General features: G+C 49.6%; 5 protein-coding genes across 6 annotated transcripts in view; 2 read left to right on the top strand and 3 right to left on the bottom strand.

Moving 5' to 3' along the window:
• Positions 1-10900, bottom strand: part of hiw (MYC binding protein highwire) — a 50763-nt gene extending 39863 nt beyond the window's left edge. Inside the window, exons 1-13 of the mRNA XM_089264769.1 lie at positions 10376-10900; positions 8813-9887; positions 8139-8522; positions 6332-7436; positions 5559-6261; positions 5354-5493; positions 4642-5168; positions 3478-4579; positions 3223-3411; positions 624-3147; positions 399-546; positions 236-338; positions 34-169 (exon numbers count right to left, since the gene is read on the bottom strand). Of these exons, the coding sequence (XP_089120895.1) occupies positions 34-169; positions 236-338; positions 399-546; positions 624-3147; positions 3223-3411; positions 3478-4579; positions 4642-5168; positions 5354-5493; positions 5559-6261; positions 6332-7436; positions 8139-8522; positions 8813-9887; positions 10376-10446 (8207 nt within the window). The 5' untranslated portion in view covers positions 10447-10900. The remainder of the gene's footprint in view (positions 1-33; positions 170-235; positions 339-398; positions 547-623; positions 3148-3222; positions 3412-3477; positions 4580-4641; positions 5169-5353; positions 5494-5558; positions 6262-6331; positions 7437-8138; positions 8523-8812; positions 9888-10375) is intronic.
• An 82-nt stretch (positions 10901-10982) lies between these two features.
• Positions 10983-11722, top strand: ND-B18 (NADH dehydrogenase (ubiquinone) B18 subunit). Its single transcript, XM_018108622.3, has 2 exons — positions 10983-11133; positions 11206-11722. The coding sequence occupies exon 2, from the start codon at positions 11207-11209 to the stop codon at positions 11558-11560; it is 354 nt and encodes a 117-aa protein (XP_017964111.1). The 5' UTR covers positions 10983-11133; position 11206; the 3' UTR covers positions 11561-11722.
• Positions 11723-12142: 420 nt separating this feature from the next.
• On the bottom strand, positions 12143-13366 carry opm (transmembrane emp24 domain-containing protein opossum). 2 transcript variants are annotated; one of them, XM_018108621.3, is made up of 2 exons: positions 13229-13366; positions 12143-13168 (listed from the first exon to the last, which is right to left on the bottom strand). In XM_018108621.3, exons 1-2 carry the CDS (start codon positions 13229-13231, stop codon positions 12446-12448), a joined length of 726 nt encoding a protein of 241 aa, XP_017964110.1. In that variant the 5' UTR covers positions 13232-13366; the 3' UTR covers positions 12143-12445. The 2 variants fall into 2 exon arrangements, with proteins under 2 accessions (XP_017964110.1, XP_089120896.1); XM_089264770.1 differs by lacking the exon at positions 13229-13366 and having other exon boundaries at positions 12143-13177.
• A 1362-nt stretch (positions 13367-14728) lies between these two features.
• Cyp28c1 (Cytochrome P450 28c1) lies at positions 14729-17848 on the top strand. The gene is made up of 5 exons (XM_018108616.3): positions 14729-15049; positions 15510-15855; positions 15929-16339; positions 16399-16525; positions 17327-17848. Exons 1-5 carry the CDS (start codon positions 14799-14801, stop codon positions 17761-17763), a joined length of 1572 nt encoding a protein of 523 aa, XP_017964105.2. The 5' UTR covers positions 14729-14798; the 3' UTR covers positions 17764-17848.
• A 1416-nt stretch (positions 17849-19264) lies between these two features.
• On the bottom strand, positions 19265-22580 carry LOC108655740 (uncharacterized). The gene is made up of 2 exons (XM_089264494.1): positions 22491-22580; positions 19265-22236 (listed from the first exon to the last, which is right to left on the bottom strand). The coding sequence occupies exons 1-2, from the start codon at positions 22494-22496 to the stop codon at positions 19489-19491; spliced, it is 2754 nt and encodes a 917-aa protein (XP_089120620.1). The 5' UTR covers positions 22497-22580; the 3' UTR covers positions 19265-19488.
• Positions 22581-22714: the final 134 nt, after the last annotated feature.

Consider the following 22714-nt stretch of genomic DNA (forward strand, 5'->3'; position numbering starts at 1 on the left):
CATCATTGTCTAGATATAGGCTCTACTACTTACCCAATGGGCAGATATGATTCCAGCGCCTGATGCACAGTCAGCTGTGGTTCGGAGAGCGCAAAGCCTTTCGAGAGGAGTGCATGATGCGTGCTGATTGTCTCCTCAACGCCACTCATGTCGTCTACTTCCTTGTCTTCTGCATGATATATGGAGAATGAGAATAGCTATATAATTAAAGGTATGAATATCAATAGCTTCTTACCCGGCAGATTGAGATCCTTTTTCATTAAATTAGCGCTGCACATGCCGCCCAGATAGGACAGCTCCTGCTCCAGCCGTATGAGACATGAGTTGCTAGCATTGATCTGAGCGAGAGGGAAATAGTTTTGAATAGTTTAAACAGAGATGGTTGATGCCAAGCTCACCGCTGTGGGATTATCATAGCCAACCACCAGGCACTTGAAGCCATAGCGATTATTGTGCGGATCCTGGGCGTACAGTGAGGCCGTCTCCAAGGAGAACTCAACGCAGTTGCCAGGCAAAATGAGAACGTTCTGCAGCCAGTTGGAGGCGCTGTAAGCAACAGACGTACATATATCAGATAAGCGCTATATGGATATTATTATGGCATGGCATTGAGCTCAACTTACGTATTGAACTTCTTGACGACAATCCAGTCGGGATCGGCCGCTGCCGGCTCGGGCAGAGAGCCGGTCGTGCGACAGCAGCTGGTCATCTGTAAGTGGGCGTTGTGTGTGCGTCGTGTGCTCACATTATTATCGAGCAGATCATAGTATTCCTCGCCAGGGGCAGTAGACGCTGCTGCTGCTGCTGCTGCTGCTGTTGGCGTTGTGGTCGATTGGCAGGGCGGTGTGGCAGCGGCTGGCGACGCCGTCGGGCGCATGGGAATCGAGAGCAGCAAATAGTCCTCGAGCTGGGCAGTGCCGCACTGTGAGTCAAACTCAATGGTCAGCCATTGGACGCAGGGCGGAAACTCGACCCGATAGCAACTGATGCTGGCGCTGCGATACGGATGCTCGCTCTCCACAATGCAATAATGATTGCTGGTGGTGCTGCTGGCAGGCGTTGGTTCCGGTCTCAGTTGCTCCGAGCGCTGGTCTTTCGACACATGCAGCTGATTGAGCGCTGCAATGTGCGGCAATATCTCCTTGATCAGACCAAGGATTTGCACCGAGCTCTTTGGATCGCTGCAGGCCAAATTGGAGATGTGCGCATAGACCAGCGGCAGCAGCGTGTGAAACATATTCGAGGCGGACAAATTGAACACCTCCAGCAGTTGCATAGCGGCAACACCGCCGCCCACAATTTGCGCCTCCTCCGAGTCCGAGTGGAGCAGTTGCTGTGGCATCTGCGTTGGCAACTGCTGTTGATGTTGCAGCTGCTGTGGCGGCAACTGTTGCTGCTGCTGCTGCTGCTGCAGCTGTAGCTGCTGTTGTTGTTGCTGCTGCTGCTGCTGTCCGGGCAACGGCTCCTCGGCCGCCAGCTCGTACTCGGCACGCTCATTTCCATTGAGCTTGGCGGCCAATTGCACATTGGAGAAATTCATTTCGGCCGTCTCCTCGACTCCGATTTCGGTGGCCCCAATTTCGATTTCCATTTCGAAGGGATTCGTTGAGCGCTTATCGAACTTCAGCGTCTCCATGATGCCCTTGGAGAAGGACTCGATACGTTTGCCCAGATCCCTTGCCGTCGTCGACAGCTGTGGATCCACAGGCAGCGCCGCTGTTCGCGAATTGTTTGCCCAATTAATGTCCATGTGCTCCTCAATGGGCGTTATATTGTGCTCCGAATCAATGGTCTGCGTATGGTTCGACGACGAGTTGTCCGTCGGCGAGCAGGAGGCGGCCATGGCATTGCGCGCCAGTATGAGCAGCTCTGTGCACTTTTTGGTTATGTCCGCGGCGATTTGCAAGGCCGTGTCCCGCGTGGACACCTCGTTGCTGGCCAAGGCGCCGACATGTGCACCATCTGACGTACAGCCCGTCAACTCGGGCTGCTGTTGCTGCTGCAGATGCTGGTGCGGGTGCTGGTGCTGGTGCTGATGCTGCTGGTGCTGCTTGACGGGCGTGCTGTAGTAGAGTATGATGGGCAGTTGGCCGCGCGCGGGCGTGGTGCCATTGAAGCTCAAGTCGCACGCATAGAAATGAAAGTTGACGCCGCAGGGACCGCGAACCGAGGGCATGCCGGCATCGCCGGAGCAGGTGCGCGCACCCTGGGAGCAGAGGCGCAGAGCGTAGCGCGCATGCTCCTTGATATGGACCGGATGCTCAAACTTAATCTCGGCTAAATCATTGTGCACGGCCTCCTGATCGTAGCTGCCTGATATGGACTCCAGTGTTTCCCACTTGTGCTGTGGCTGCAGGTCAACTGTGTTATCATATAGCAGCTCCAACTGATAGTCATAGCTGCCCGAGCCAGAGTAGACCATGGCGCCAGCTATGGCTATGCCCGGCCGATCCACCGAGAAGGCAATCGCGTCCGGTCCAAAGTTGCCCGTGTTCCAGGTGCGACTCAAATCGCAGCGTGCGAACCGCGAGCTGGTCGAGTGCAGCGTACGAGGCGGCAGAAACAATTTATCGTACTCGCCCAGAGCTGTCTGATAGACAATCTCGGCCAGCACGCGGGCCAGCAGATGGCAACAGTTATCGATGAGGCCCTGATTGATGCACTCCTTTAGCGCATAGCTGCCGCCCAGGCAGCGGCTGTAGATCGACTCGATTCGCGCCCTAATTGGATTGGCTATTATGTCCAGCAGACGCACCAGCACATCCTTGAACGTCCACGAGTTGCTCAGAAAGTCGCTCTTCTCCTGCTGCGTGCGATAGATCATCTGCTCCACAAGTATGGGATACTGATGCGCCTCCGTTGAGGATAGCATGGGCAGACCCGAATTGTCGCTTGGGCTGATGATCGACTGACGCTCATTGCCGGCCGCATTGAGCAGGGAGAACGTGGCGCGTAGCTTCACCGTGGGCGAGCAGAGCCCGGCTAGGATCGCGCTCAGCAGGCGGGAGTGCAGTGCTCCGCGGTCCATTTGGGCCAACAAATCGCACAGGCAGTTCCACTTGAGCGACGAAGTCGGATAGAATGCATCAAAGCAGGCCACAAAGCTCAAATGGCATTCGTCGAGAATTTCCAGGACCAAGGCATAGCCTGGTATTAAATGGAAGAGAGCATTCGTGTTAGACATGAGTACATATGTACAGATATGCATACTGATTCACTCACCCTCATCGGTGGCAATATCCTTGAAGATGTCATCGCAAAAGATGCCAATGAGCAGAGCGCGAACATTGCCAATGCATTCGGCTAGCTGAATGTTCTCCATATTGGGTTTGCGTGTCATCGATGTGCCGGACAGAGAGCTGGTCAACTGGGCGCTGCCCGCATTGCTGGCAGCCCGATTTGATGATTTGTCTGTAAGGAGCACAAGCGATTAGAGCTGAGGCAGCAGCGTAATTTGTTTGATTGATTGATTAATACCTTTGCTGTTCGATTTTTGCAGCTTGGAGAGAGCGGCGGCAACAGCTCCACCCGCGGCTGAAGTGCTAGCTGTCGCAGCAGTTGCTGCTGCTGATGTACCTGCTGCTGCTGATGCTGCTGCTGCTGCTGTTGTTGCTGTTGACGCTGTTGTTGCGCGCTGCGGATAAATCTCGTTGGTGTATTTGCGCAGCAGTCGCAGACAGGATTTATTAACATAGCCCAGATACTGAAGCGTTTGCTGCAACTGCAATGGTCTAGCACGATCCCGCTGCTCGCGTAGCTGAGTCTTAAAGCAGTCCCATGACCAGCTGAGCAGCACCACCAAGCTCTCAAAGCACTCGCGGCTCACGCTGTTGGCGAAGGCGCGCGAAATACGCTGCACGGGATCCGCGTCGTGGGGCAGCGACGGCTGCTTGCAGTCCTGTGTGACCAGACGATAGAGTATGGCGGGTATTTGGCCGGAGTTGACGTCGGTGCCGTTGTTGGCCTTCTTGCTGGACTTGAACGAGAAGACCACCTGATCCTCGGTGGTCACAGACGCCTGGCCGCAGGAGCCACAGTCCGAGGAGGGGCCCGCGATGCGCGCCCACACCAAATACCAGCGTCCAGCCGCTGCACTCACCGGCTTCGGTAGCAAAATGTGGTGTTTGCTGCGCGCGGCGCACTCGTATGGTACCTCCTTGGTCTCGCTGATGAGGATGCCCTCCTTCTCGTAGCCACCGCCATCGGTGCCCAGATCGAATAGCTTCAGCTTGCAGCTGTATTCGCCACGTCCGCCAAACATGCCAAATCCGCAAATCACAATGTCCGTGTCCGCTGAGAAGCGCACCGCCTCCACACTGTGACCCGAATAGCCCCAGCCGCCGCCAAAGTTATCGAAGCGATTCACAACCTGATACTCGCCGGTCTGCGCCTCTGCCGCCTGCTGGGTCTGCTGCGGCAGCGCCTGCTCAAAGCAGCCGGGTATATTATCTTGTGCGGATGTCAGTATATCCAAACAGGCCAATAGATTCAGCGATGCCTGCGAGCGTGACACACGCGCCTCGGCCTTGCACGGCAGCGACAGCTCCGGCGACAGCAGCGCTCGATAATTGGCGGCATTCTGCAAATAGGCAAACGAGAGATTAGCATCTGAGAGAGATCTATGCAGGTCGCAGCACCTACCACATCACATTCGGATATTTCGCTGGCGACCACATTGTGGCAGCGCAGCTTACGGGCAACACCATCGAAGACCCAGAGCACGTTGTAGCTGGGATCCATGGCAAAGGCTATTTGCGTGGGCAGCGTATGCTGCTCAGTGGGCGATGCAGCGGCTGGACAGGCAGCGGCTGCTGCTGCATCTGGACGGGGTCGAATGCGTCGTGGGAGTCGCGGGCTGGCCGTCAGCGATGTTGGCTGAGCCACCTCCGTATGCTGATCCTCGAAAATGTGATTGCGTGCCTCGTGCATGCTGCGCGACATTTGCTCATTGATGGGCACCCCAGCCGTGCTGCTGCCGACCGACGGCAGGTCGGCCATCAAAGGCGTCGCCACATCCACATTCCGATTGATTTCCGGTTGCCCGTGCTGCTGCTGCGTCTGCAGCAGCTTGGAAAAGTTGGTTTGGCCGCGATAATGGGGCGTGCAGCTGCCGTCGCTGCGGTTTATGGAGAGCGTATGAAAGGACAGCGGTATGCTGGGTATGAGTACTACAAAGACAGAAGAGACAGACGAATGGTTAGTTGGGCTTATCCAATTAGTATACCAATGAATGAATTAGACTATTATGTATCCAGGAGGAAGGCTTATAAAGTGGGTACAATGTGCAGTCCTGGGCAGATACATATATGGATGGATTCATAGCTTTTGGCCATAATTTAGGGCATATACTAACATATGGTCTTCTTGTTGGCCACCACGTGCATCTTGGGCAGCATTTGAGCTGTGATCAGTGACTCGTCAATCTTGATGAAGGTCTGGTCGCCATTGGCGCCGATCCAGGTGACCTTTTTGCCATAGCTGGGGCCCAAACCGCTGCAACATGGAATACAAACATAAGTAATTGATGCATGAGTTATCAAGAGCCAAGCGATATTTACAAGACGGCTCCGGGTGCACAGTTCCATAGAAACTTCTGGCGCTGCGCTATGAGGGCAGCTGTGTTGGGCGGTATGAGGATGGTCTCCTTGGAGCCACCGGGTAGCACGCAGGCGGCCTCCTGTGTGGCCGTTTCATCGTCCTGCTGCTGTTGCTGCTGCAGCTGCAACTGCTGCTGCTGGGCAATCACACTGTTCGGCACCGTCTTCTGGCCATAGTCGCCGGGCAGCCGGCCCAGCTGTCCCTTCTGGTAGTTGCCGAATGTGTAGACAACGCCCTTGTGTGTGAGCAGCACGGTGTGGTTGCTGCCAGCAGCCACCTGGCTAATGGCGCCCTGCACCTGCACACGGATCGCTCCAGTGACTGCCTGCAGATCTCCGCTGCCCAGCTGACCGTACTGATTGCTGCCGAAGGTGAATACCTCGCCGGCCAGGGTGAGCACCACGGTGTGGTGTAGGCCGCACGCCACTTGCACCACCGGCGACGTGCTGGGCAGCTGCAGCACTTGCGGCGCCAGCGGTGCCACACGCGGTGGGTCCTTGTCCAGGTCGGTGGGTGTGCCGCCACCGCCGGCACAGCCAGCGGCGCCCGTCTCCAGCTCCGAGGGCTTCTTTTCCTTGCGCCGCATGATGAGCGTCTTGGAGCGCTGCTGGCGCTGCAGCTCGCCGGGCAGCGGCTTCAGCTCCGCCTTGGCATCTGCGGCTACTGCAAGAGTTCGAAAAATACTGTCGTTAAAAGCAATCAAGGCATATAATTAAATGCAGACTTTTCTCACCTATCTCGCTTTCCTGGAGCGCCACGCAGGCGGCGCACAGGCCGCATTTGGCACAGCCTGCGTCGCCATGGCCGCAGGGGCAAATGCTGCCGGCCAAACGCTGCTCGAGCGGCACATTCAGCGCCGAGACACAGCTGACATTGTAGCCGGTGCATTCGCGGCACATGACGCACACGCGGCACTGGCCCTGCACCAAATTGTGATCGTCGTAGTCGCAGAGCGTCGAGAAGTCCAGTTTGTGCCGCAGCTTGTCGCCATGCAAGCCGAGCAGCGCGTAGGCAGCCGAAGAGCTGGGCACATCCCGAACGGGCATCATTTTGTTGAACACCCGCCCGCACTGGCCCTTGTTGTTCAGGCCAAAGGTGAAGACCTGCCCCTTGGCGTTCAGTGCCACGCAATGCGCCTTGCCCAGGGCCACCTTGGTTATGTGCTGATCGAGCAGCTCGCTGACAAAGCCCATCGAATCGCAGTGGGCCGTATCCTTGCCGTACATGATCAGCTTGCCCGTTTTGGTCACAAAGGCGGAGGTGCCGTTGTTGCAAGCGGCATGCACCACCACATGGCCATCGATTTTGCTCATCTTCTTCGGTTTCACAGCTTTCGGTTGACGGCGATTCTTGGAGCTGTCGCCATCCTCGCCCCGGCGTGCCGTGCCCGCAAAGTAGACGGTGCCATCGTCGTTGACGAGCAGCGCATGTATCCCATCGTGCCCCACGGCCACATGGACAATGTTGGCCGCCTTCGAGACAATCAGCTCGGTTAGCTTCAGTGTCGGTGTGCGGCCCACACACTTCAGTCCAAGAGCCGCCGGCTTGCCATAGTAGTAGACACGGCCATTGCTGGCGCGCACGATGCCAAACTCCTTGCCGCAGGCCATGCCCAGGACATCGGCATCGCGACACGGCGCCGGCAGCTTCGGCTCAAAGCTGTTGTGCGCCGACTGAATGCGCTGGATCTGCTGCTGATTGAGCAGCTCATCCTCGAACGCCGCATAGCCCAGCGTTCGGAATTTCTTGCGGGCCAACTGCAACGGCAGCTCGAATGGCGGCGGCTCGCTGCTGTAGCTATTGTGGTACAGATTCAGTTTCTTCACCACCAGCGTGTCCTGCAATTGCGAAGAGACATGATTGGTAAGTAAGGTGATTACAGTTACTTTAGCCTAATGAAGGTTTCTTATTGGAAGTTATCCTGTTGTTTCCTTTCCTTAAGAGAATTTTCCATCAGTTAGGGCATCTAAAGATTTCTCTCACCTAATGGTAGATCGAATGGCTAATTTGCATCTGGGGCTCTACAAATCCCAATAAAATCCATCCCATCAGTATCCCTTGAGAAGCTAGAGCCTACACCTTCTTGAATGCTTTTCCGGTCTTCCAACTTAAATGGGTCTAACATTTCTTAAAAATCTATATCTCACCTATGTAAACTCCGATTTTAATCCAATAAATTTCAAGACATACAGAAACTAATCTGCTATTGCTAAGACGACGCAGAACTAGGCAACACTACATCTTAATTATATTGATTAACAAATCGATTTGCATAGTTTTAGTATCATCATCATCATTATATTATAAACAGTGATAGTATCAGAACTATATATATAATGATTTTTTGTTATAATATGGGACTCCTTTTTTCTATGACATATGTACATATTTACATACATATGTATATATGTATATAGTTAGCAATTTACTCAGTTGCTCTTCTTATGGGATGACTCATATTCTATATTCAGACCTAACCTCAATTGCATATGTATGATATTTGGTGATTATAGATAATACAGATAATGACTTTTACTCACATCACGATTACTGCAAATGGCATGCAATGAATCGTCGTCCGTGAAGAGCACATAGTTGAGGCCTTCGCGCATTGAGAGCATGTTGAGTGGATTCATTGACTTGACCGCCAGCGTGTCCATGCCCACCAGCTGCAGCTGATCCGCGCTTCGCTTGCAATTGCGACGAAAGTACAATTGGCCGCCGCTGTAGCCCAGCCAGGCGCTGCGCTCCCGACAGAACTCGTCGTTTTGTGCATAGATGTGCCCCTTGTAGGAGCCCCCAAAGCCGGTGCCGATCTTCAGCAATGCACCACCGTATAGCACATAGACAAACACGCCATCGCAAGCCATGGCCGGCGCCATATGCTGCTGGGGAGCCGTCAGTACAGGCAGCTTCAAGGTGAACTGCAAAAAGTTGAACAACGTATTAGAATGACGTTCATCTGAGGTTCATATGTTTCAGTAGATCTTTTATACATTACACAATTTTCATATATCTTAAAAAAGTCTAGTATTATATGAAGATGTTCAACTATATAATTACTATAGGTGCAATGTTTTTCTATTTCCTCTGAGTCCTCAGTGAAAGAAGAACTTCCAAGTTGGTTCTTTCAATTGATGAATGTTCCCTGATCTAATACTTTCATTTCAAGCACTCATGTCTCATGGGGATCTTTAGTCCTACCATTACTCACCTCATCGATTAATGAATTGTGTGGCACTCCATGGGTATGGAAGTCTGGACGAGTTGGCTTGTTGAGTGCTGCACTCACTACCGTATGCTGCAGAGAGGCCAATACGGCGGGCAGTTGGATAATTTGGGCGGAGAGCTGCCGTGGGGACATGAGCATGGCGGCGATTGCCTTTAGCATTTTGCCGGTGTCGCCGCGCGCAATGCAGAGGCCAAGGAGAGCGGCACATGCCATCGCTGACCAGTTGGCCTCGGCGCCAGTGCTCGAGGTGAGCGCCGCAGGCATGGTGGCCAGATCCAGCAGCAGATCGTACAGCGGATTAATCAGATCCTCGGGCTCAAGCTTAAACGATTCCGGCTGCTGACCCTGAATGACGTCGAGTAGCGCTTTTAATGCCTTGGTGCAGAGCAACGGCTGGATATGGCGTGCGTCCGCGATCAGCTCGAACAAACTTCGCAGTCCAGCGCCGACAATTAGCGGGACAGTGGCATAGACCGGTTCGCGCTCTTCCGGCTCATCTGTGTCCGAGTCGGCGTCGCTATTGGCGCTGTTTGTCGTGCGCTTGTCCGCCCCTCCACCAGCTGCACCAGCGGCTCCCGCTGCTGCAGCACCTGCGGCACCGCCGCCACCGGCTCCCACTGCAAGCGGTGCGTGACAGGAGCAATCAACCAGATTGCTGACCATACAGCTGCCTGCACAGACCAAACAGCAGGACGAGCCCATATTCCCGCTCCATTTCTTGAGCGCTGATGCAGTGGCCATGGCGCCATGCCCATTGCTCTCATGGAAGAGCGCAAAGCGTGTCTCTGCCTCCAGCACAGTGGAGCGTATTGCTGCGAAAACGGCAAATTTCGATGCATTTGGATCGAGTTCAATGTGGGCCACCGGAAATGCCGGCATAAACAGCAACTGGTCCTTAACCAACGGCGGATCCAATGGGTTTACAATGCCTGCTCCCGCGCCGCCAGCTGCATTTCCTTCCAGCACAGCAGCTGCAGCGGCGGCTGCCATCGCTGCTGCCGATTTCTCCTTGCGGCTCTTGCGCTTCGTAAGAGCCTTGCGCTCATTTTGCAACTTTCTGCGTGTGAGAGAGGGATAGAGAGAGAATGCGAAAGTGAGAGTGAGTCAGAGTGAGAGTTTAGTAGTAGAGAGCGGGCGAGGAATATTAAGTTGGGTCGGGTCTTTAAATTTTGGGCATCGATTAAGCTGCTTTGCTTATACATACATATGTATGTACACACATACATATGTACATACATACATTACACAGTAGCTTATCGATTTAACAACAAACAAATTAATGCAGGTCGCGAACAGCTGTTATCGATCAGCTGTTCATGCCAGTGCTGCCCACTTGTCGTGCAAAACTGCAGGCGCCAAATTTCAACCCCGTCGAAACAGGCAGAGCCGCCCAGCTAGGGGTTGAAGACCTACATACACATACATACATTGGGCCAAAAGCAAATCGATCGATTTTTTCAACCCCAGATGCAATGTCGCCGACACATCCTCGGCCGCAGCCGCCACCACCCCGCCGGATGGCCCATTGTTCTTATTTACACTTACCTGCGTGTATTGCTTGTGTACAATTCATAGAAATGATCGCCATATTTCATTGGATTCAATAATCCAACCATTGCGCTTAAGCAATTTGCAAATGTGTTGCCTCTTGCGTTGCGGTTGCCCCCAAATCGATTTTATGTATGCGCTTCAGATATATATATACACGTATATCCTCTGTATGTACATGTGTATGCCGTTATAGCTTATACCGTTATAGACCGACTACCGACTTTTCTGTTGGGAGACGCACACTTGCCACCGAATAACTATAAATTAAGAGCTAAGCGCTTTGTCAGCTTGACTTTTGGCTCAACTTTATTGCACAAACATTTACAAAATAACTAAGAAATTAACTAGTCTATTGGCGAACTTAATGCATATTTCTTGTTGTATGATTGCACCACTGGCTATGCGAGCCATCTACTTATCGATAACAGGCAACAGGACCTTTTTTGCGGCTGAAATGGAGCCATCATCGATATCATCGATAAGCAAATGTATACAGCTTAAAATCATTCAGATAATATACTTTCGGCTGGTTTGAATTTAATTTTAATAATAAAACATCTGCCTTACTGTGAGCTTAATTTCATCGAGGCGCTTTATTTAAAAATATGTTACAACCATGCTTATCGATTGTTCGTGCACGAAATTGTTATTTTTGCAGCCCTGCATCACAACAGCTGTCAAATAGCCTACAACAACAACAGCTGAAGTGACAGCAGCGCCGCAGCAGCAACAATCGAGGAGAAACATTTTACGTAATTTATTTTTGTTATTTTCTATTGCAATTTGCATGGATTTAACGTATGTGTTTCTACCGCCTAGCACAGGATGGGCAACGCTCTCAATCATTATTTGAAGCCAGACGTAACGCCCGGCCCAGATGTGGTGCCCAGCTTCGATCCCATGCTGGGCTTTGGTTCACGCAAGGAGCGCGTCATGATAGCCACCGAAGAGGAAATGGTATCGGCCAAGCTGACAGCGAAAGAGCGTGATTATTGTGCCCATAAGCTGCTCGCCTATCGCGGCTGCCGTGCTGAAAAATTCCCTTTCGTTTATCAGTGTGCGCACGAGAAGCACGACTATCTCACCTGCGAATACGAGGACTATGTGCTACGAATGAAGGAGTTTGAACGTGAACGCCGGTTGCTGGAGCGCCAGAAGCGCCTCGACAAGCAGGGCTAAGCTTAAGCATTCAGTTCAGAGTTCAAAGCGACAAGCGGAGCAGGTGCAAGTGCACCACAGCAGATCGGAGCAACCCAACAGAAACCTTCACACGTTTAGTAACTCCACACACTGCCCGTCGCAAGAGAAGGAAATTTCAATAAATATTATGCCTAGTAATAATATGGATCTGTTTTTTTTTTTTTAGTAAATTAAATGAAAAAGAAAACTTCAAACCAAACTAAAATTGGATTTTAAGTGCCGGCTAAAACGGATCAAAGATCTTCCATTAGGAATGAGCCCGCAAAGGTTCGATTAACAAAACTGGAATCACATAAATTTTCATATTAAAGTTAATAATTATGAAGTTAATGCCTATTGCCTTCCTATGGTATCAAGTTGGCTACCTGTGAAGTAACAGCTTTATTAGAGATGAGCGCGTGCAACATATTGTCTGCACGATAGAAGCTAACTTTAAAATAGAAAAGGACGCATTTACAAGACGCTTAAAATTGATTATCATCCGACTTGGAACACATCCAATTGGGATACGTCCAATTGCTGTATTATGCAAACATATTGTAGTTATAGATAGACAAAATATTATGTTTCCTCTACATTAACACTTTATTTATTAAAGATGGCTCAGGGCTCGCCCGATGCCAATGGCTTAACTTATATTACAATTGCTTTTGTATAATAAATGCACACACACACACCTGCGCACTCTCACACACACACACACATACGCACACACACTCAGAACTTAATTAATGCTAGTAACTATGTTGTTGATAAGGAGTTTGTGACTAATATTTAACAATTTGCATCCTCTACGTGGTAAATGATTAAATGCAAAGAACTTCTTTGGTAAACGCTAGAGAAGATTGACGATTATTAACCTCATCAAATGCCCAATTTGCGCCACAGCTGATGCATCCGGCCATGCGTCTCGAATATGCTGCGCAGCATAAAAACCTGAATGAGTCCAACGCCGATCATGGCGCTGATCTGCACCAGGGACCAGTTGTTCACCTTTTGGAAGTTAGCCTCGGCCAGATTGCGATCGCGCGCCTCATGTGAGCGCAGCACATCCTGCAGCTGGCGTGCCTTGGTCAGCTGCATGCGTATGCGGCCAATGAAATCCATGATGTCCTGCACCTTCATCTCGTAATACTCGTCGGGAGTTAGGCCCGTTAGCTCGTCAACGTCCTTCCACTGGTCGTCGCCATGATTTTGATCGCCTTCGCGCTCCACTATCAACTCAAAGAAGACAGTTTTGCGATTGAACATGCTGAAGCTATTATCAAAGCAGAATCGGTAGTCGCCCTCCTTTTGCACCGTGTGCTGGTGCATATTCTCCGGCTTTTTGTAGTCGCTCACGATGACCAAGCCGATGGGATCGAGGAGCGCAAAGCTGATATCCAGGTCACCGTGGCCACCATCTATTACCTGGTATTCGAAATAGATTATCTCACCCACCTTGACATTGTGGTACAGGCACTCTTTTTTGCCGGCATCCACATACACAGTCATTTCTTTGTCATAGCCGTTGATGAGGGTCACTGGCCAAAGCACCGAAGCCGCAACCACAAGGCCTAGCCAAGAGCCAAGGCAGTTCGCTTTCAGCTGCAACATGACGAATTGAAATTATAGAGTGCACATAATGGCATTTAAGATATTACATACCATGTCAACCCAATATAAGTAGAATTTAATTGAATATGAAACGCGTCGGTGTACCTAAAAATGGCGATACAATACCACAATGATTGTTGATGCTATTTTTAAATATATCGCACATCGATTGCATTTACAAAGGAATTGCACTCCAAGAACGTATCGATAATTGTGCAATGCAAAGGGTTTCGATGTTTTATTGCGATAAGTTGAAATGCAAAAAAATTGATGGTATCGCTATAGTGGATGAGTAACGCCAATAGATGGCGCCAGCTATTAATTTCTGAAAAATTGTTTAGTAACGGACATTTAAAAGTGCATATCTTATATTATATATAGATAATATATTTTATAGCTTGTTTGTATTTAATTTTATACAAAATTAGTGGATCGAGCCGAAAAATGATTTTATCACTAGAATCTTTAATTTTGCCTTAAAAACGTAACGGTTGATTGCATAAACTATAGTTATTTAATTTGCTTTGCTCTAACAAATAATTGAGGAAACATACATGCTATCATGAGCCATTTGAGCTTGTTTAAACTAATTTAATGGAATCGTGAGCATTAGCTGTGAAATCAAATATTTACAAATATTTAAGTTTTATTAATTTAATAGTGCTTTGATTGAACACTTTCAGCCAGCTACGTATTAATAGGCAATTACTTGCTCAACTATTGCGTGCTACGGGTATCAAAGCAATTCACCCCCTGCGGTCAGATTGAAATACCTTCAATCTCGATGTCCGACGTAAGCGTAATACTTAAAGCGGCCCTAAATGTAGATTCCGAATCGCCAATTGATCGGTCGATTGGTTACGTTTCGGATAACAATGTCAATGTCGCCGGTGCAAAGGTGAAATGGGAATTTAGTTTGTTAAAACTGACCTTCTTGAACATTGCCAATTAGTTGCGGCTGGGCCAGACTTGTGATTAATGTTTTCAGCTCCCGGCTTTAAAGAGCTGCCATTTAATCGGTGCAGCGAAATCAAATATTTTTATACAGACGCTCCAACCGCTTAGATGATTAATTGATCCGAAAAAGCCCAACGAAATCGGTTCACACTAAGCTGATTGAAAGACCAACTATGTAGAATGATAATAACTCAGCGTGCTAGCGAAAAGATAAAATGAATATGATAAAATGAATGTGATCCTATTTGTTATGATAATTAACACCAAGGCATTCCAATTGTGTATCGATAGCCCTTTGGCCGTTAAAGAATATCGTTTGAATTCAGAAATCGTCATTAGTTAATAATATTTGTTGCTGTCTAGTAAGACTAGACTAGTCAATAGGCTAATCAATATGAATATATCGTTAGCAAGTTTTATTGATATTCATAGTATTACCTATATATATATTGAATATTCCTCTCAAAGCTAATAATAGTAGACACGTGCTACACACACACACACACACACACCCACACATTTAACAGTACATTTAGCATCTAATTTGATAATGAAAATCTAGCAATTTCGCAACGTCAATCAATCCAGAAAATTGTCGTGTGCTATTGCATAACGCGACGTAACGTCTGGTCAGCCATTGACTGAAGTGGTGGCTCCCATCCGAATGCAACTCGATGCTATTATGGAGTCAGTTGTCAGTCAACGCTCGTCCGGACTCTCAGCTGGCATGTTACACGCTCTGCTGCTGGTGCTCATCGTGCTGTTCCTCGCGCTGTTCGTGTTTCTCGCATGGAACTTTGGACACTGGCGCAGACGTGGAGTTTGGGAGCCGTACGCCCTGCCTCTGCTGGGATCTTTTCCCAACATGGTGTGGCCGAGGCGACATTTCCTGAACGATATGCGTGATCTTTATATGTGAGTGCGGCATCAGATGGGACTAGGATGTGGATATGATGATGTATTGTTTCCTCTTCCTCTTTCAAGATTTCCTTTACCTTTCCTTCCTCTTTCATAAAATGCTCTCTTATCTCTCATCTTCCCCTTCGGCTTCCCATTGCTTGCCCTCCTCTTCCTTCTTCTTTCTTTAATGTTTGTCAGTGAGGGTTCTCACTCCAGCTTCCCCATCAGATTCTTCTCCAGCTTCCTTTCCAACTTCGCTTCTCTAGCTTCCCCTTTTACTTGTTGTGTTTCTTTTCTTCCTCTTCTTGTTCCCTCACTCTTCCTGTCTCTTTACTCTTACTGTTCCTCTTCCTCTTCTTTTTCTTCCTCTAATGTTTCTCAATTAGGATTCTTTTTCCAGCTTTCCCTTCCTCATCCACCTCTTTTATGTTCTTCTTTCTCTTATTTTCATCACTGGGCACTCTCTAATTTATAGGCAGTACCGCTCGACGCACAGCTATGTGGGTGCCTACCTGATGAGAGCACCTAAGTTGCTGTTGTTGGAGCCGAAGCTGATCAACGAGGTGCTCGTGAGTGCTTTTCGATGCTTCGAAAACAACGATGCCTCGCGCATGGTGGACACACGGAAGGATCCGTTCATAGCGTGCAATCCCTTTGTACTGGATGGCGATGAGTGGCGGCAGCAGCGCGGTATTTTCTCGCCCCTATTGACCAGCGGGCGCATACGCAATGCCTACAGCAATATGCAGCGGATCTGCGGCCGGCTCTGCGATTACATCGATGAGCAGTCAAGGAGCGGTCAGCCCTTCGATGGCACAGATGTGAGTCTTCAATGTTACTCATTGCGATATCCCTTGTTGGCTGGTTAGTTTCATTATATTTTTATGGTTCCAGCTGGGATTGCGCTTTACCAGCGAGAATCTCTTAGACTGCGTGTTAGGCATCGAGGCACGCAGCTTTACGGATAGCCGCTTGCCCGTGGCGCAGCACAATAAGGAGATGTCGGAGGAGAATTACCGCCTGGCTCTGTCGGGTGCTCTGAACGGGCTCTTTCCGCGGCTGCCGCGCTGCCTCAGGCCCAAGATCGTGCCGCCCTCATATGAGCGCTTCTTTGGCGATCTGGTGCGGCAGTCCTTCCATCTGAGGCGTTGCCGGCGACAGGAGCGCAACGATTTCATCAACCATCTGCTGGACATGCAGCGGCAGCATCAGCTCACCGAAGAGCAGCTCACCTCCCATGCCATGACTTTCATGTTCGATGGCCTGGACACCAGCTCCTCGACCATCGCCCACTGCCTGCTATTGGTGAATTGCCTTTGCTGCCGTAGCTACCTTCGGCTAATCCTAGACTTGTCTCTGTACAGCTCGGCAGGTATCCGGAGTGCCAGCAGCAACTGTGGCTGGAGCTGGACAAGGCCACCCCCAAGGATCAGCTGCTGCCCCGTTTCGAGGTGCTCAGTGAGCTGCCCTATCTGAGTGCCTGCCTACACGGTGAGTTCAATGAGTAGCTACATATACCATGGTAAACTAGGGATCACATTTTTTTCGATTTACTCAGAAGCTCTAACTATCAAGAACGATTATTTTTCAAGGGGATAAAATTTGTTCGATTTATCATGATGTTCCATTTAGCGATACTCGACTATATATACATACATACATATATCTTTACTCATAAATCTGGTTGGAGCATATGTATTTATGATGAAAACATTGTATAAAATCTGTCTTTACCTATCTTTTACTTTTCCTATTTTTTGTTTCTCTCACTTTGTCCTTTATTTCTCCTCTCCCTCTCTTCGTCCTTTATTTCGTCTCTGTCTCTCTATCTCCCTTGTCTTCCCTCTCTCCATCTATTACACTAGGTTTCATTTTCATTTTAATATTTTTTTCTTTTCCTCTCTCTATCTCTGTCTCTTTCTCTATATTTCCCCCAACTCTCTCACTTGTTTTTTCTCCATCTCTCATTCTCACTATCTCTACTTTGTATTCTTTTTTTCCTCTCTGGCTCACTCTCTGCTTAGTCCCTCCCTTCCTCTCTCTCTCTCTCTCTTTTTTCTCTTTCTGTATCTCTGTCTTTCCCTCTCTCTTTTCTTCACTCTTTTACTCGTCTGTCTTTCTTCTCCTGCATCTTCCTTTGCGCCTACATACATTTATACTTGGTATATGCATATATTCTCCACTTGCTTCATATAGATTGCTGGCAAATTTTCGTATAGTTATCTTTTGATAGTTTAACCAACAGACCAGAGATCTATTTACCAATTCTTCCCTATCCGTCATTCTTAATAGAGACCCTTCGCATCTATCCAGCTGGCGGCTGGGCGTCGAAGACCTGCACCGAGCCGTACACCTTCCATGGCAGCCACCATAGCAGTCCGCTGCAAATGTTGCCAGGCGACAATGTAATGATACCCATCTATGGACTGCATCACGATCCCAACTATTATCCAGAACCCGAACGATTTCGACCCGAGCGCTTTCTAAATGGCGGCCTCAAGCGTTTCCAGCAGCTGGGCGTCTTTCTCGGCTTTGGCAATGGACCGCGTCAGTGCGTGGGCATACGCCTGGGCCTCACCCAAACCAAGGCCGCGTTAGCCGCCATAGTTAGGCGGTACGAGGTGCATGTCAATGTACGTACCCTAGATGGCATCGAGCTAGATCCGTATATCTTTGTGGGTGCCCACAAGGGCGGCATTTGGCTGGACTTTAAGGCACGATCTGCCTGAAAACAAACTGGGAACGCGGCATTGGAGTGGAGTGTGATGGGCTCAGTGATGCCCTGTAATATTTATTTGATCTACTGAAGCTGTCAGAGAATCAATTTTAGATAAAGCTAGCTAAGATAAAAAGTATAAAATTGGCGAAATTTTTTAGCTCAAATAAAAATTTGAAAGTAAATTAAAGATACATAGTCAATTAGTATACTCTAGCCAAATCAATAATAATAGAATTTCGAGTCATACTAGGTAAAGTAAAGATATTTTTAGCTGGAGATCCACTTTTAAAGAAATCCCACACATAAAAATGTCGAGTCTCTTCGGCTTTTGCATCTCCGGAGATCAATGAGTGCAAATAGAAAGAAAGGGAAAATAAAATACATGAACAAACAAGAGGCAAAATATTTGAGAAATGGACAAATAAACCCATCACTCGATGACATTGGCCCATTGACTGGGCCCTCGGAACTGGGTGTAGCCCAGTTGAGTGTGTGCGTGCGTCATCTAGTTATGTCACACGGCAGCCGATGTTGATAGCCGTTGAGCAATTAAGTCAAGCAGAAAGAGAGCGAGACACCGCTGAGACGATGGGAGAGCGCGACACTGATCAATCAGCAGTTGTAAGACTGCGCTTTGATTGAGCTCTAAGTATGTTTTGATTGGTATTTGTTCGACTTTTCCATTGTTGTGCTCGCGCTTGTGGGTTTTCCATTCAATTTTCGTCGCGTCAACTATTCAATTTGCATATGCCGGACTGGGACTTTCTCTAACCACGGTGGCTAAGCCGCCGCTGTGTTAGCTAATTTACCGATAAATATTTAAAGTGTACAAATCGACAACACATAAAATACGGCGAAGGTCAGCAGTGCGCATCTTAAGCAGGCTTGATTGGAATACCCGTAAAGTCAGTTGATAAAGGTCCAAATTGAATGTGTATGAGACGAGCTGGGACGCCATCTGTGATTACCGGACGGTGACTCAATCGTTCGATCCGTATGTTACGCAATCGATGCCTGAAAGCCAATCAATTAGTCTGCCAGTGGGTCAGTTAGCCAGGGAATTATTCGGCAGCCAGTTTATCAGTCAAGCTATTGGTCAGAATATTAATCAATCGGATGTAGGTCAATCCGTGAGAGTATTAGTCAGCCAGGAGTCAAGAATCAGTGAGTCAATCAATCAGCCAAAAATCGATCAATCGAGAATTAAATGAGAGTTTATGTTCAATCAATCAGATTTGTAGCCAACCAGAAGCCAATCAATCAATCAATGAGCTAAATTGACCAGAAGTCAAGAAGAGACTGAGACTGAGTAAAACTCATGCGGTCAATAACTTCAATCAATCAATCATTCTAGAAGTCATTCTATGATTCAATCACTTCAATCAATCATTCAATTTTCCAGTCAGTCAGTGATAAAATCACTTCAATCAATCAGTCAATTCGTAGTCTGCTTTGATTCACTTCTTCGAATCCCTCAAATATCGATAAATATCGATAAGACAAAACAGCCATTTATGTACATAAGTAAATTTATTAGTTAACAATTCGTTAAACTGGATTCGAAAAAAAAAGTCGAAATTAGATTGAGAAATGAAACTTGCGCGCGATTTGCACAGCGCGCGAGCCGGCAACAAATTCGATACGCTTTGATGAAATTAAACTAATCAGTGCTACGAGTCTGTGTGTTGATATATATGTGTATGTGTGTGTGTGTGTGTATGTGTGTGTGTGGGACTCAATGCCTGGAGACAGGCAGCAGGCGCAGCGGTCGCGTTTGTCGCACAATTCGCTCGCGTGGCCTTGCCACATTTGGTGGCAAATAGCCGCGAGGCGCACCCGCTGGCAACTGTTGCTGTTGCTGTGGCTGCTGATACTCCTGCTGATCGTCGTAGATCTTGACCGTCTGCACATGTGTCTCCACATTGTTGGCATCCTGGCTGATCACCTTGATAATGTGATGATGGCCGCGCGGCTGCTCGTTGCTGGTGCCCAGGATCTTGATGGTCTTGACGCCAGCAGCATCCAAAGTTTCCAGCACCTTGAACGTGCGCACCTCATGCGGCTTGACGATTTGCACGGTGCGCACCCTGGAGCTGCCGCGGGCAACGGGCGAGGCGGCAGCGACGGCCACATTGACGGCCAATTGCATTTCGCGGGGCATGAACTTCTGCAGCGACTGCTGTGCCTGTAGATTCAGCACGGGGCGTGGCAGTGGCAGAGGCAGTGGCTGCTGCTGCTGCCGATACTGCTGATGTTGCTGACGTTGCTGGCGTTGGGCGTGAAAGATGTGGTGGTGGTGTTGGTGGTACTGCGTGGGCACCGCAGTGCGTGCGTAGGACATGGCTGGGGCATAGAAACGTGGACGCTTCGATTGCTCACGGTACATGGGCGCCACCTCAACGAATTGCTGCTGCACCTGTTGCTGCTGCACTTGTTGCTGCTGCACACGTTGCTGCAGTTGCAGCTGCAGCTGCTGCGGCTGGCCGTAGCGCGCATACGGCTGCACGGTGTTCATGTAGCTCCTCAGCGCATGAATGTGTGTGTGCTGTGTGGGCGGTGCGGGCAGTGGAGCGGCCACCACAGTGGGTGCAGGCTGATAGGCAGCAGGAGCAACAGCAGTTGCTGTTGTCCTTACCTGTTGCTGCTGCTGTTGCTTGGGCACGCCATAAATGATGTTGGAACCAGCTGAACGTTGTTGCTGTTGCAATTGAAATTGCTGCTGTTGCTGCTGCTGCTGCTGCAGCTGAAACTGCTGCTGTTGCTGTTGCTGCTGTTGCTGTTGCTGCTGCTGCTTAAGCAATTTGGTTTGCGTTTGCAGACTGTGCAGCTCAGCAATGGCAGCCTCAAAGTTCTCGGGTTTGGTAAAGTCGTAGCCCTCAGGCAGCGCACCAGGATGGCTGAGTTGCTGTGGCTGCTGCTGTTGCTGTGGCTGTTGCACCTGCAATTGCTGTTGCTGCTGCGGCTGTTGCACCTGCAATTGCTGCTGCGGCTGCGGCTGCTGCTGTGGCGCCTGATAAACGACGTTCGTTTGCTGTGCTTGCGCATGCGTCTGTGACTTGACTACATCGTAGCTGGGCGGCAAGTAGCCTGGCGTGCGATACTCACCAACTGTTGCTGGCTGCACGGCTGGCAGCTGGGGTTGCTCAATGATCTGATCCAAAGGCAGCTGGTCGGGATTGCTGAAATCGTAGCCAGGTGGCAAGTAGCCAGGAGCATGATAAGCAGCTGCTGGTGCGGCTGCCTGAGGCAGAGTTGCTTGTGGCACAGACTGAGGCAGTTGCTGAGGCAGTTGCTGAGGCAGTTGCTGGGGCAGTTGCTGAGGCAGCTGCTGGGGCAATTGTTGGGGCAGTTGCTGAGGCAGTTGCTGGGGCAGTTGCTGTGGTGCTAGAATCTGTTGCTGTTGCTGGGAAGCTGTTTCGGGATTCGTAAAGTCATAGCCAGGTGGCAGATAGCCAGAGGCCTGATAATTTGATTGAAGTGAATTGCTGCTAACAATGCTGCTGCTGCTGCTGCTACTGCTGCTACTGCTAGCTATGTTGCTGCTGCTACTGCTGTCAATGCTGTTGCTATCGGGTGGCAAATAAGCTGGTGCGTGATAGACCTGTTGCTGCTGTGGAATCTGTTGCAACTGCTGTTGCAATTGTTGCTGCTGTGGGTAGCTGACAATGGAAGCAGCTGTTGCAGTTGCTGTGCCTGTTGTCGTTGTTGTTGTTGTTGCTGTGGGTGGCAGATAGTCGTTGGCACTATAGAAAGGCTTGGCGACAAGCTGTGTTTGTTGCTGTTGCACCAACTGCTGCTGTTGCTGTTGCTGCTGTTGCTGTTGCTGCTGTTGCTGCTGCTCTAAGCTGCTTGCAGTGGGTGGCAGATAGTCAGGCGCCTGATAGCCAGTTGCTGGCTCCGCGAATACCTGTGGTGCAGCAGCGTTCAAAGTGGTGGCAACTGGCGATTGATATGCCTGCTGCTGCTGCTGTTGCAGGTTGGGCGTGGCAACAGTGGGCGGCAAATAGGCTGGCGTGCTATAGGCAACAGCTGGCTGAGGCGCCTGCTTGCGCTGGAAATCATGCTGATAGTTGGAAGGAAAAGGCACCGGAACAGACGCAGGCTGCACCACTGGCTGAGCCACGGGCTGCACCACTGGCTGTGCCACTGGCAAGGGCTGCGCCTGCCCTTGTCCCTCATCGCCAAAGCTCAGAAATGAAACATCCAAATTGTCATCGTTGCCAGCGACAACATGTTGCTGTTGCTGCTGCGGCTGCAACTGCTGCTGCTGTTGCGGCTGCAACTGCTGCTGCTGCTGGCTGTTCTGTGTAGGCGGCAAGTAGGCGTGGCTCTTGCCCTGATAATGATTGTGCACCTCAAAGATCTGATAGCGCGAATTGCCGTAGCTGCTCTCCTCGAAGCGATTCGCTTGCTTCAGCCCCAAATCCGCGGCGCTTAGGCCGCACAGAGAGCAGGCGAGTAGCACCAATAGAGCGCCAATGAACTTTAAAGATCACGAAACAGAAACAAAAAAAATTGGGCACATTAAAAAAAAAAACCAACCAATTGGATAATATAGTAAATTATTTATATGGATAGACACAGTTTAGTCCTTGTTTGTCTTTTTGTTTTGTTTGCTTTCAATGAGTTCGTTCGTTTGTGTTTTTTGGCACTTTGAGTTTGTTTTTTTCTTTTTAGGCACTTGCACTTGCTGTGGTAGCTAATTATAGCAACTGTTGCTGCGGCTCCTGCACTTACATTCATCTTCACGTTGGTCGTGCTTAAGCCCTCGATGTCCAACCGTTCAATGATGGCCCAGCTTGACCCGGCCACGCGTTTTATACAAGGGCGCGCATTAGTTCAGCATTTGCTACAATCTCCATTGGCAGTGGCTGTGCGTGTGTGTGCGAGTGTGTGCGTGTGTGTGCGTGTGTGTCGCTTTAGTGCCATCCCAGTGCCATGGCCCAAACAGTTGCGCTGGC

Source organism: Drosophila navojoa, chromosome X (assembly GCF_054131105.1).
Source record: "Drosophila navojoa isolate 15081-1374.11 chromosome X, UAZ_NAV_1.0, whole genome shotgun sequence".
Classification (NCBI taxonomy): Eukaryota; Metazoa; Arthropoda; class Insecta; order Diptera; family Drosophilidae; genus Drosophila; species Drosophila navojoa.